The sequence below is a fragment of the Orcinus orca genome, chromosome 2 (genome assembly GCF_937001465.1).
Source record: "Orcinus orca chromosome 2, mOrcOrc1.1, whole genome shotgun sequence".
NCBI classification, from domain to species: Eukaryota; Metazoa; Chordata; class Mammalia; order Artiodactyla; family Delphinidae; genus Orcinus; species Orcinus orca.
Window position 1 is genome coordinate 68,465,206 of NC_064560.1, and position 13,995 is coordinate 68,479,200.

A 13,995-nucleotide genomic window follows, 5' to 3' on the forward strand; every position below is an offset into this window, starting at 1 on the left:
CCACAATGCAAGAGCTCGTGGTGGGTTGGGTGTGGTTGGTGATTCAGATGTGAAATTTAAATTCTTATGCTTTGGTGTAGAGCACAGAAATCATGGCTAGCATTTTAACATAGGAACAGGAGGAAGGTTTTCTTCAAACCTGGGCTTTGTTAAATTTTGCATTTCAGGCCCTGAAGCAGAGACCACGATTTGTGGCTTTAAAGAAACAGCCGGCATATTTAGGAGGAGAGAATCTGGAGCTCCGAGATTATCAGCTAGAAGGTCTCAACTGGCTTGCTCATTCTTGGTGCAAGTAGGTAGAAAAATATGTTTGATGTTTTCTCTACTGTTTCTGGCTTTTTAAAACTGTTAGGTGTAAAGAATTTCTTCCTTTTCTTGTACATTATAGAAATAAAAAAATCATGTGATTGAAAGGAGCCACTTCTGGGAGTTTTTATGTATGTATAATTACCAGTTTAGTCTGAAGTAAAAAGTACTTTGTTATTTAGTTATTTGGGGGTTAATTTCTCATAGCCAGAGACCTATGTCTTACTATGTTATTTATGAGTATAAATAGCAAGGTAATTTGCCCATATCTTTAGTGGGGAAGGAGTTATTCTCCGAAGAAAGAAGAAAATGTCTTTTTTCCATTCAGTTGTCTTTCTGAGCCAGGGAAACCTTTAATTTTACATAGTGGTGCTGAAGAGTGATGTGACCCCCACCCCCCCATTGCTGCACAGGCCATCCCTTGTAGAGGAAGTTCTCTGACAGTTGGACTTGTGAAATTATCCGTTACTTTTTTGTAACAAGATCACCATAGTCTTGGAAAAAAGAAAAAGAGAGATGAGACGAGGTTTAAAGGTACTTTGAGGCTGTACTCATAAATTTTATTCACCAAATTCAATCGCAAATTCAAGTAGTCCCTAATTACTATGTATTAGGGACCTAGGTAGGCCTGGAGAATTTTTTTTTAAGATTTTATTTATTATTTATTTATTTTTGGCTGTGTTGGGGCTTAGTTGCAGCACGTGGGATCTCTGTTGAGGCATGTGGGATCTTTCGTTGCGGCGTGCGGGCTCTTCGTTGTGGTGCGCGGGCTTCTCTCTAGTTGTGGCATGCGGGTTTTCCCTTCTCTAGTTGTGGCATGTGGGCTCTGTGGTTGTGGTGCACGGGTTCCAGACCACGCGGGCTCTATAGTTTGCAGCACGTGGGCTCTAGTTGAGGTGCGTGAGCTCAGTAGTTGTGGTGCGCGGGTTGCCCCGAGGCATGTGGGATCTTAGTTCCCTGACCAGGGATGGAACCCACGTCCCCTGCATTGTAAGGCAGATTCTTTACCACTGGACCACCAGGGAAGTCCCAGGCCTTGAGAATTTAATAGTGAACCAAGACAAGACAGGATTCCCCTGTCTTCATGGAACATACGGTGTGAGAAGTACCTTTAATGTATGTCTCCAGATTCCTTCCCCCACATGTAAACTCTTAATTTCTTAGTGTTTTATGGCAAAGCAAGAATTCTTATTTCAGAATTAGACTACAGCCTGAAGACAACAACATGCCAGCTTCTTTTCTCAATGCCGAAAAGATGGTTTTTAAGTTACAGAGGTGCATTTACAATGACTTTCCCAATTGAACCATGTACTACTCTTTGTCTTGTAAAAATTTATGTAATATTTAACGTTCAATATGAGAATCAGAGATCTTGAGGAGATTCAATTTCTGTGACTGAGAATGGAGGTCTGATGTTCTAAATTCCTTGAAAGTTATTTTTGTTTCAGAGACTAGTGAGACCTGATCTTCCTAAAGGACGGTTATAAGCTAGGTGGAGCCTTAAGGAGTTGTTAACTAACCCTCTTGTTCTGTAGTTGAGGGCTCTTAGGAGCCCTTGTCCAAAGTCACACCATGTAGAGTCCTGAGCCAGCATTTTCTACTTTAAACTAATTCAGAATCAGCTGAAAAGGGCCCAGGCAGCTACTAGGCCCTGGTCATGGGAACCTTGAGTTAGGTAACATGCTGTTTTGGTCTAGTTCCAGAAAAGCAGGCAAATCAATCCAAACTTCCTTTCATGTGTATAAATGGACAGTGGCAGTTTGCTAGGGAGAGGAAATGTTGGAGAAAATTAACCCTGTTGCCTCCCCAGTGGTGTGAAAAGGTGAGAGAAATATGAGGAAAATTACTCAAAGGAATCTCTTCTTGGTGAATTAAATGTCTTGTTTTTCTAATCGATTAAGTTGTCTTTAACTTGAATATTGGTTTTAGTTCTCTCCGGTCCACTGATTAAGCATGTATTATATATGTGTAAACCTCCCATGGCCTGATTTTCAAGAACCTTGTAATATTTTCAGACTTATGGCATACATGCAGTCCTGGTTTCCTGTCAAATGGGCTCTTTTCTATTTCTGGAACATACTTTCCTAACTCTATTTCTTTCAGTTTAAATTAACTTAATTTACTTAAAGGTTTTTTCTTAATATCTTTACAATACTTTTCTATTAGGATCCTGTTGAAATCCTGCCTCCTGCCTGTCTCCTAGAGCCTTGTTTCTCAAAGTGTGGTCCAAGCCATATACCCATAGCACAATATCCAGAAGTACTTGTTAAACAATACAGATTCTTGAGCCCTTCCCCAGATACTCTGATTCAGTAGGTCTGGGGTAGGATTCAGAGATCTGATCTGCAGCCTACCCCTGCTGTAGAGTAGTGTATTTAAAACAAGCTCCAGCATTTAGGTCTAGGGAGTAGTGTATGTAGCATTAAACAGCCCAGTGGCCTGCAGTGGAATGGGTGGGCACTTTGAACAAAGGCACATGACTGTCGGCCTGTAGGGTTCATCAGCAGTGGGGATAGTCCATCTGCCCTTGCTTTCTGTACTGATGGAACCCAAGGTCATGTGCTTGCATACACCAATATAACAAAACCTGCCTTCTCTGTTACAGGGGATAGATGTAAAAGACCAAAATGCAAGATAAAGAACATACAGTCTGAATAGGCTCTTGTAGTAATCCAAACCTTGATAATACTTAGATTACTTGTTACTCGACTGTCTTATGTAGGAGAGTTAATTGCAGAGGAGAGGAAAGACATTAGAGGCTCACAACCCATGTCTTGCTTGGTGACATTGTGAGGCATTGATGCCTTTGCTGTTTGTGCACGTACTGTTTTTTTGTGAACTAATGATCTTTTTGTTTTTTTCTTTCTGCAGAAGTAACAGTGTAATCCTTGCTGATGAAATGGGCCTAGGAAAGACCATCCAGACCATATCATTCCTCTCCTACCTGTTCCACCAACACCAGCTGTATGGCCCCTTTCTTATAGTCGTCCCTTTATCCACCCTCACCTCATGGCAGAGGGAGTTTGAAATCTGGGCACCAGAGATTAACGTAGTGGTTTACATAGGTGACCTGATGAGCAGAAATACGGTGTGTAAACAAAAAGAATTGGGATAGAATCTGTGTTATAAATGTATTTTTGGAAATTGACCTAAAGCCATTATAGCCTTCAGTAAAATTGTGATTCTGACACGGTGCTATGCCCCTGATATTGGGAGATTGATGTATCCCAAAAATACAATTCAGTTAGTCTTAAAAACATATGCTTACTTTGTAAAGAACAGCAACAGCAGTACATGAATGGGAATCTCTTTTAGTTGGATTGCAGTATTAAGTTTTTCTTTCCCCTGTACTTTCAAGACCACTTTATTTATAAAGGATTATAAGATAGAGTTAATGCCTTGTGGAATGTTAATATTATTTTTGCTATTTGAGTAGAGAGATATTACTGAAAATAATTGAATTCTTAGAGTTTGTTTCCTAACCTTTTAAAATAGTGAGGTGGCATAACTTACAAGAAAGAAATAAAAGGACAGTGAGCCATTTCAGAGCTGCAGAAAAGACAATTATCTGTCTGATACCAAAGTTAACTTGAGCATCAGGAACTTAGAACACATGGGCTTAAGTTTGTCTTTGTCTGGCAAATCTTTTTCTTGATAACAACTTTTTTTAAGGTACTTACTATGTGCCAGGCCCTGTGCTGGGTGCTTTATGTATATTACCTATAATCCTTATGATAATCTTCAAAGTAGATGATATTCTTTCCAATCTCCTGTTAAAGAAATTGACTCAGAGAGTTTAACACTTGTCCCCAGGCCAGCTGGAATGTGGCAGAGCTGGGATTGGGACAAAGACACGTCTGGTCCCAGACCTTTGCTTTTTTACCACTGTGTGTATGTTGGAATAAACTGTTTCTAGGGGATTGCTTATAATAAGAGCAAGCCATCAGGAGTCCTCAACGTTTGAGAGAGATGTTACAACCATATATTACCATGCTAATGCAAATTCATTTTTATTAAATATTTTCATTAAAATTTTCTAACCTAAACTCTGGCAGACTTCATTGCTCTAATTTTGAGTTTCTAAGTCTATAGTAGTTCTTAAGTTTGTTAATCCATTCGTTAACCATTAAAAAAGTTCTAGATTGTGCAGAATTGCTTCAAGCACTACTGCATTGAAAGGTGAAGACAAAGAAAGTGAACTCTAAAAAACTGTGAAATCAGGGACATTTTCTTTTCTTTCCAGTACTCCTTTTCTTTGTTCTTCTTCCCACTTTGTGGTGAGTCCCTGCAGCTCTCCTTGACTTGTCCTCCAGTTCTTAACTTGACAACCAAGCTGTAGGAGCTCTGTCATGGGCCATTGTGCTTGCTGGGTGTCCAGTTAAATACATTATATTATACTTCAGTACGAATGTTAGTTTTTGTGTTCCTTTGCGTTGACGTGATTTTCATTCATATTAAATTGTATTTTCATCCTGTAAGCCTCCCTTTCCTTTTTCTTGGGGGCCACATCGTTCTGCTGTATGATTAATGAAATTTCTGACCAAGCCAGAGGTTGGAATTTGTTTTATTTACTAATAAAAATATGCCCTACCCAAAGAATGATCAAATTGTATTTCCTTAAGAAAGTTCTCATTCTGGGAGATTCCCTAGATAAGTTCAAGTTACCAGGGTTTTAATTGCTGATGAAATGCATTTTTGTGGTCAAATATATCGGGGGTGGAGGGGGGCAGAGGGAGGTGACAATTTATTTGAATTCTGGCAATAAAGTTTTTGCTGCTCCACGATAGATCTTTTAATTCTAACTCATATTGCTCTATACTTTGGTTGCTTAGGTCAGTTTAGAATGTATAAGGTATTCATTAAATTCTAATCAGATTTAATTTTTATTTGGTATATTTATTGCATCTGTCATAAGACTTGCTGGTGATATAGAAAGGTAAAGGTAGAAATTATATCTTAATGATTGTTTTCTCTTATAGATACGAGAATATGAATGGATTCACTGTCAGACCAAAAGGCTGAAGTTCAATGCACTTATAACAACATATGAGATCCTCTTAAAAGATAAGGTGTGTAACTGGTAACCAAAAGGCTAAATTTTGGAGTGTGACTTGTCCAAATGATGGGGTCTTTGCCTCCCCCTTGCCATGTTACTTTTCTTTTCGTATTTAAAAAAAGCAAACAAATGAACAAACAAAAAAATCCATGAAGAATATTAAGGTTATTAGAAAATAAACAGAACCTTACAGTTGAAGGGGACCTTGGGTCACCTAAGCCAATTGAATTAAATAGGTGAAAGGGATTGAGGCCAGTAACTTACTGGAGATTCTAGTGAGTCATTGGAAGCTGGTCTTGAGTGCCCTCTCAGGTACTTCCCATCTTATTATTAAGCATTTCTCCAGAACAGATGTTGTGTAAGGGTCTCTGAGGAGGAGGACAGAAAAATGAATCTCTTAAAATTATCTCCTTCCCACAGTTACTAAGAAATGTATGTGCCAGGTGATCCCAGTGGTGATAATAAGCATAAACAAGTGCAATTTGGTGGCTCTTGGTGTTTCTGTGCTTCAAGGTTGGGGTGGAGAATAGGCAGAGAAGAATCTTGATTAAGGAGAGACTGCAAAATCATGTATTTTTTGTTTTTGTGTTGTTTTTGCCCAGCATACCAGTTTTTGTGTTTTCACTTTGAGGCATGCAGCAAAACCTGGCCTAAAAGACCCGCCCTATAGCTTTTAGAGGATGATCTGCTCTTTTGAGTAGACACCAATCTGTTAACTAACGGAATAAACAGAAGAGTCCTGATATACTTTAAGTCAGTGAAGAATAAATGTTTCTATGTATACCTTCGTGATGGTATTTGTACAGAGATAATTAACACTTGAAAGTACTTTTGGGTTCCCTTCTGACCTGGTGGCTCGTTCTGTTTTGTTTTTACTTTAGACTGTGCTGGGCAGTATTAACTGGGCCTTTCTGGGAGTGGACGAAGCCCATCGGTTGAAGAATGATGACTCTTTATTGTATAAAACTCTGATTGATTTCAAGTCCAACCATAGGCTCCTGATTACGGGGACCCCTCTTCAGAATTCCCTCAAAGAGCTCTGGTCCTTGCTGCACTTTATTATGCCGGAGAAGTAAGCTCCTTCCTATGTGTTTCAAAAGATGCTAGAATGTCTGAAATGCCAATGCTCTTTAACTTTTTTAGTAAACCTTAGGGAAAACAGATGGCATGGTTTGGGGAAAGCAAAGCATTGAAGCAGCAACAAAAGTAGTAAAATGTTTCATAACAAATGATAGAAAGCTCAGAAATCAGTCTGTTAAGAAAGAAAGCACACTGTCTACCAAACATTTGAATCATTTAATGCTTTGGGGGAAATAATTGATAAATAGGAAACATCACACCTTCTCCCTGTTGTTATAAGGTGATCAATATAATTGAAAAAAGTATACGAGGTACACAATCTGACAAGTATTAAAAATCTTAAATCTAACCTTTTGATAACAATAGCACTGGGTTTAGGTCTCATTAAAATCTAACTTAGTAAAGAATTGTGGAATGCCTTTACTGAAAAGATTTTTGTGGGGAAGATGGTATGCACGTTTCATAAAACTTAAAATTATCCATTGGTGTTCAATGATACTTAAAATGAAATCTAAATTCTTTACCCTGATTTGGAATACCGTACTTAGTCTGACCCATCTCATACCACTTTCTCCATTACTAATTGTGCTCCAGCCATTCTGGCCATCTTTCTGTTCCTTTAACATGCCAAGCATTGCTATTCTTTTTGTCTGGAATGTTTTTTCTCCTCCTTATCTTCATATGGCCAGTGACTTATTAACATCTTTGCCTCAGCTTATATGACCACCTCCTTTTAGAGGTCTCCTCAGACCACTGAACCTCAAGTTCCTTATCAGACATGCTTATCATCCATACCCCGTTTTATTTTCTATATGGCACCTTTCTCTTTTTCATTTATTTCCTCATTCATACCATGTCATTAATTAAATTATGCATTCAGAAGTAGCAGAGATCTTATTTACTTTATTCATCCGTGGTCCACATTGCCTAGAATGGTACCTGGCATGCAGTAAACAGTTAAATTGAGAGTTGTCAAATTGACAGGTAAATGCTCCACAGTTTTTTTTTTTTTTTAATTTAGAAAAGACTTGAGTGCCTACTGTATGCCATAAACTGAACAAATAGAGAAATGGTCCCTTTCCCCATGTGTTACCTTTTTTTTTAAATAGCCTATTGGGATATAATTTACATACCATAAAATGTACCATTGTAAATATACAAATTAATATTTTTTTAGTAAATTTATAGAATTGTGCAACCATCACCATTATCTACTTTTAGAATATTTTCCTCACTGAAAAAAGTTCCCTCTTGTCTGTTTGTAGTTAATCTCTGCCTCAACTTCTAGCCGTAGGCAATCACGAATCAGCTTTAATCTCTAGAGAATTTACCTTTTCTAGAAATTTCATCTAAATTGAATCCTAATAAGTAGTGTTTTGATTTTGGCTGCTTTTATTTAGCATAATAATTTTGAGATTCTCCCATGTTACAGAGTTTATTAGGAGTTATTTTCTTATTATGGAGTGATATTCCATTGTATGCACATCCAGTCACCAGTTGATGGATGTTTGGATTGCTTCAGTTTTGGATTATTTTGTCTTTGTGTGGACGTATGACTAGATCTATAGGAGTGAAATTGCCAGGTTGTTCAGAAAGTGTACATTTAACTTAAGAAACTACCGGCTGTTTTCCAAAGAGACTGTACCATTTTATATCCTCAGCAGAAATGTTTGACTTTTCTAGTTTGTCTGTATCATCACCAATACTTGGTGTATTGTCAGTCTTTTGGATTCTAGCTCTTCTGGTGGATGTGTAGTGGTATCTCGTTGTGTTCTGACTTGCATTTGTATAATGACTAATAATATTGCACATCTTTTCCTGTGTTCATTAGCCATTTGTATATCTTTGGTGAAATATCTCTTCAAATCTTTTACCCATTTTTCAATTGGATTTTTTGCCTTCTGAGTTGAAGAGGTTTTTATTTTTATTTTTTAAGTAGTCTATATTGAAGTGCTTTATATTAGACTCAGATCTTCTCTAAGTAAAGGCTGTAATACTTCATTTCTCCAATGCAGGTGGATGCCTTTTATCTTTTGCCTTATTGTACTGGCTAGAACCTCCATGTTGAGTAGAATTGGTGGGAGTAGGATGTTACAGAATTTTTGTTAGGTACCCTTTATAAGGTTGAGGAAGTTTTCTTGTAATTCCTAGTGAGTGATGAATTGAGTGTTGGATTTTGTCATGTGCTGTTCTTTACCTGTTGAGGTGACCATGTGGTTTTTGCTGTTTATTCTACCAGTATGGTATGTAACATTAGTTCCTTTTTAGATTAAGCCAACCTTTTATTCCTGGGATAAATCCGAGTTGGTCAGAATGTTTAAGATTTATGTTACTTGTTTTTAAAATATTTGATTAGGATTCTCAGTGTTGCCTTGTGAGCTTTAGCTTCTGTTTGTGGGAAAATTTTTAATGATTTTCTGTTTCTAGTTATAGGTCTATTCAGGTTTTCTATTGCATCTTGACTTAGTTTTGTTAATTTGTGTCTTTCTGACAATTTGTTTATTTCATCTAAGTTGTCTAATTTGTTGGCATAAAGCTGTAGTATTTCCTCATAATCCTTTTAATTTTTGAAGGATCAATACTGATCTAAATAATTTTTTGATTATGGCAATTTTGTGTCTCGTCTCTTGGTCTTTTTAGGTAAAGCTTTTAACAATTTTGGGGATGTTTTCAAAGAAACTGGCTTTGGACGTTATTTTGTTTTTTTCTCTATTTTAGAATTTCATTTATTTCTACTCTCATTTTTATTATTGCCTTCCTTTGTTTTTCATTTAATTTTCTTGTTTTCTGTTTTCTTAAGATGAAAGCTTAGATTATTGATTTAAGTCTCTTTCTTCCTTTTCTCAATATAGGTACTTAAAAGTATAGGTTCCCCCCATGTCCTACTTTAGCTGCATCCCATAAATGTTGATATTCAGTTTTCATTCAGTTTCACCTATTTTTGAATATCTCTTTTATCTCTTTTATCAAATATCTCTCTTTGACTTTTTCTTTCATGCATGGCGGTTTTTTTTTTTTTTGAGAAGTATGTTATTTAATTTCCAAATATTTAATTATTTCCCAAATGATCTGTAGTTTACTTTTATCTTAGAGAACATGCTTTAAATGAATTGTTACTTGTTATATGCTGTAGTATGTTTTCTGTCTTGGAGAATATATTCCATGTGTACTTGAAAAGAATAATGTTTATTCTGCTTTTGTTGGGTAGAATTCTATAAGTGTCCATTAAGTCAACTTGGTTAATAGTCTTCCTTCTGTATCTTTGCTGACTTCATGTCTAGTTGTTCTATCAGTAATTGAGAGTGAAGTATTTTAATATTTAACTACAGTTGTTGAATGACCTACTTCTTTCAGTTCTGTCAGTTTGGGGGTTCTGTTGTTAGGTATGTGCACATTTGTATTTGTTACATATTCCTGATTTATTGACCTTTTTATCATTATAAAATGTCCCTCTTTATCTTTAGTAATATTTCCTGTTCCTTAGGTCTATTTTGATTTTCTTATAGCTCCTCAGCTCTCTTCTGGTATCTGTTTGCATGGAATACTATTTTCCATTGTTTTACTTTGAACCTGTTTATTTGGGTCTAAAATGTGTCTCTTATAGACAGCTAACAGTTGGATCTTCCTTTTTCCTCTAGTTAGACAATCTCTGCCTTTTGGTTGGAGTATTTAGTTCATTCACATTTAATGTAATTATTGATATGGTTGGATTTATGTCTGCTATTTTGCTTTTTCCCTCTGTATGTCATATTTCTTTTTTGTTTGTTTCTTTCTTACCGCCTTCTTTTGTTTCAACAAGTAGTTTTTAGTTTTCCATTTAGATTCTTCTGTTAATTGATTTTTTTAAGTTTTATTTTGTAGTGGTTGCTCTAAGGTTTTTAGTGTATACATCTTATCACAATTTTCTTAAAATTAATACTGATTTAATTTTGGTAAAATATAGGAACTTTTCTGCATCATAGTTCCATTTTCACCTCCTTCCTTGTGTTGTAAACCTAGGGCATCCGAGCTTCAGTAGTTGTGGCTTGCAGGCTCTAGAGCGCAGGCTCAGTAGTTGTTGCACATGGGCTTAGTTGCTCTGAGGCATGTGGGATCTTCCTGGACCAGGGATCGAACCCATGTCCCCTGCCTTGGAAGCCGGATTCTTAACCAGTGTACCACCAGGGAAGTCCCTTCACCTTTTTTTTTTTTTGCGGTACGCGGGCCTCTCACTGTTGTGGCCTCTCCCGTTGCGGAGCACAGGCTCCGGACGCGCAGGCTCAGCGGCCATGGCTCACGGGCCCAGCCGCTCCGCGGCACGTGGGATCTTCCCGGACCGGGGCACGAACCCGCGTCCCCTGCATCGGCAGGCAGACTCTCAACCACTGCGCCACCAGGGAGGCCCCCTTCACCTTTATCTTTGAAGAGTACTTTAAGACTCTTCAGGAGATGGATAGAGAAACTTGACTACTCTGATTATGCATGCGCTCACTATAGCTGTTAGTAGAACAGGCCTAGACTGTTTCCTTTTTTGCAGGTATCCTCACTATAGTATGCTTCTGAGAGAGGAGGCCCCTCTGCACCCCTGCTCCCTATGCCTTCCGTTAGAACAGGGTTTCTCAACCTTAGCACTATTGACATTTTGGGCTGGATAATTCTTTTTTACAGTGGGGGCTCTCCTTTGCATTATATGATGTTTGACAGCATCCTTGTCCACTACCCACTACATGCCAGAAATGACTCAGTTGGGACAACCAAAAATGTCTTGCAGCATTGCCAAGTGTACCCCAGAGGGGCAAAATTACCACCAGTTGAGAAGCACTACGTGAGCGGGTTCCTCAGTTCTTCCCACATTGCTCATTCTGTCCTCCTCCACCCTCCCCACCTCGTCTCACTGCTAATCTTTTGCCTGTCCTGTTTCCTGCTCACCTGGATCCTCTGTTCCTTCCATAGAGCTCTGTTAAGTCAACAGTAGTCACCTTTCTGAGGAGGGAGGCAGTTGCCCCCTTCTCTTTTTGAACATTGTATCCATTCTGTAATGAATACCCTGTCCATCATGTATTAGCAGAAGCCCATGTTTTTATAAAGTGTGCTTTTCAAAGGTTATATGTGCTGTAAAACAAATAGATAATGTATAAAAGTTTAGAGACAGTGGGGGTATCAATTATTAGTTATTAATCTTTGTTTTCTGAAATGGATAAGAATTTTCATGTATATTACTTTATAGTTTTTATATTGTTTTCTCATATCTAATTTTTGATACACTCTATACGTTTAGCCTCAGATTGTAATAAGAATATGCTATCGTAGAGAGATGATGAAAATGTGTCTCATATCACACGGTTAATAAGTGGGTGGACTGAGTTCAGTTTCTGGTCTTCTGTGACCGAGGCCAATGTCCTTTAAACTTCAAATTCTAAGAGAAATAGTGCATCCTTCATAGCACCACTGAGATGAACTAAAAGCATTCTACATAGTAGGGATCTTGAGGCACTGTGGGAACATATGTGCTTGATATTTAGAAAAAGAAATGTGATGCCTAGTTTCCTCCAATGAATGATTAGCTAAGATTTGCCCTTCTGTACTTGGCTACTGAAGTGGATGGTAGGGATTTTGGCTCCTAAATGGCCATAATTCATTTTTTGTTGCTGTTAAGCACCTGTGGCATTCCACCCAGCATGGGCTACGTTTTGGAAAGAGAGGAACTTTGAATTACTTTTTCCATTAGAGATGATCCTTCAGATAGTGTCTGCCAAAGTTTTCCATATGGCCAGTTGGATTACTTATTGAAGGATGGATTGGGGTTAGAGATGCACTGTGTGTGTGTGTAAGAGAGGCTTTTCTCTTTGCAAACTTTGTTTTTAAAACATTATTATTTTCAAACATTTTTAAAAAAACATTATTTTTCACAAAGATGCATGTATAAGAAGGAAACCCATTAGTTAAGGAGTGGAGATTTTCCTTTATTTCTGCCTGAGCTTACTGTGTGGATGACAAATCCTGTGAAGTATTTTCCCCACCCTTAGTGGTAGTTTCTGAGGTTCATTATGGCTCTATACAACCATTTGTTCTTTTTAAGGAAATGATCCACTGAAGAATTGTTATTGTACAGAAGAGAATTAGGTTTGCTCAGGTAACTTCTGGACTCTCCCCTCCTCAACTGTGATAGGCTGTTGTTCTCAACATCCAAAAGTTAGTCGTCTTTTTAACCAACTAAAATGCTGTTTCCTTTGTGCAGAGTCAGTCTGAGCACCTTTCCTGCATGGCGGCTCTGGCCAGGAGCCTACCCTTACTGTATGTTGTTAGTACCCTTATTATAGGTATATATCAGTGAGCCACTTTGTTTTGTATGTAGTATTTTGCAAAGCATGGAGCTTGGTATTAAAGATAGAGCTATGACTACATCAAAGAGTTCAGCTTATAAAGATAATCATGTGCACATATGTACTTCATGCCCACCCTACAAAATAACTCAGTTTGATAATTTTCAGAGATCTTACCTCTTAGTGTTGAAATCTTTTTTTACTTTTGCTTCTGCTGTCTAGGCCAGTCTGTGAATTTTTTTGCACTTTTCCTTTCACATATTTATCTCATGACTTCCAGTATAACATTCTCACTGCTTTGATTTAATTTTTTTCTTTGCTATTCCTCAGTAGAGTGAGCTTCTATTTTTCTAAAATCCCAAGGTCTGGAAAATTTAAATGATCAAAATTGTTTCTACTTTGGTGAGAGACATGTTAAATACAGAAGTTGATTAACAGGGAAATAACTAAAATAATGACTCTCTAGGCTGTGGTGTGGTATCATTATAAGTTCACCACGATGACCATTTACCTTTTATATATGTGGTGTTATAAATTGACGGTTGTCTATTGCAGGGAACAGCAAACTTTTTCTTAAAGAACCTGGTAGTAAACATTTTCAACTTGTAGGCATTATGGTCTCTGTCACAGCTACTCATCTGCTGTATAGACAGAAAGCAACCACAGGTAGTTCATAAATAATTCAATGTGTATATGAAGAAATAGTATCTCATATTAACTCCTTTAATGTAGTAAGAGTACACTAGGTGGGTGAAAATATTTGTTCCCTAAAACAGTAGGGGAAGTAAGTCTTGTAAAAAAAAAAAAAAGTTCATTATTTAAGTTTTTAGACTAGTAAAGTTTTAATTAATTATAATATGTGTTACATAAATTAAAACATTCTCTTGAAATTATCTCCCAGTTCTTCAGAAAATGGCCTGATATATAGTGATGGTCCCTCATTTCCAGTTGCCTCATGCATTTTGTGTGTGAGATGGTATTAAGATAGCTTAGTTTACATTGTTCCTTTTAATCCTCTTATCAGTTTTAACTCTTCATTTTATTTTATGTTCCTAGAGTATCTTCATAGCAGTGTGACAAAATACAGTTTACTTTAGTTTTGTTGAGCTAGAAGCATTAATTATGTTTATAGATCTCTACCCCAAAAGATCATTTTGTCTGCTTCTCCGAACACGGTTGTTTCAGGCATTACCAGCTGTCACTAGGGCTGATACTGATGCCCCTAGTGCCTGATGAAATGCTTGGCCATTC

The 13,995-nt window shown here is 37.4% G+C and overlaps 1 protein-coding gene across 5 annotated transcripts in view; it reads left to right on the forward strand.

Annotated features, from left to right (window-relative positions):
* Positions 1 to 13,995, forward strand: part of CHD2 (chromodomain helicase DNA binding protein 2) — a 127,127-nt gene that overhangs the window by 40,789 nt on the left and 72,343 nt on the right. For 4 of the 5 annotated variants that reach the window (XM_004271669.4, XM_033431480.2, XM_033431481.2 and 1 more), the window contains 4 exons: positions 168 to 292; positions 3,178 to 3,394; positions 5,286 to 5,375; positions 6,244 to 6,434. In XM_004271669.4, the coding sequence (XP_004271717.1) occupies positions 168 to 292; positions 3,178 to 3,394; positions 5,286 to 5,375; positions 6,244 to 6,434 (623 nt within the window). Of the gene's footprint in view, positions 1 to 167; positions 297 to 3,177; positions 3,395 to 5,285; positions 5,376 to 6,243; positions 6,435 to 13,995 lie in introns of those variants that run through there. The other variant, XM_033431483.2, reaches the window with a different exon arrangement.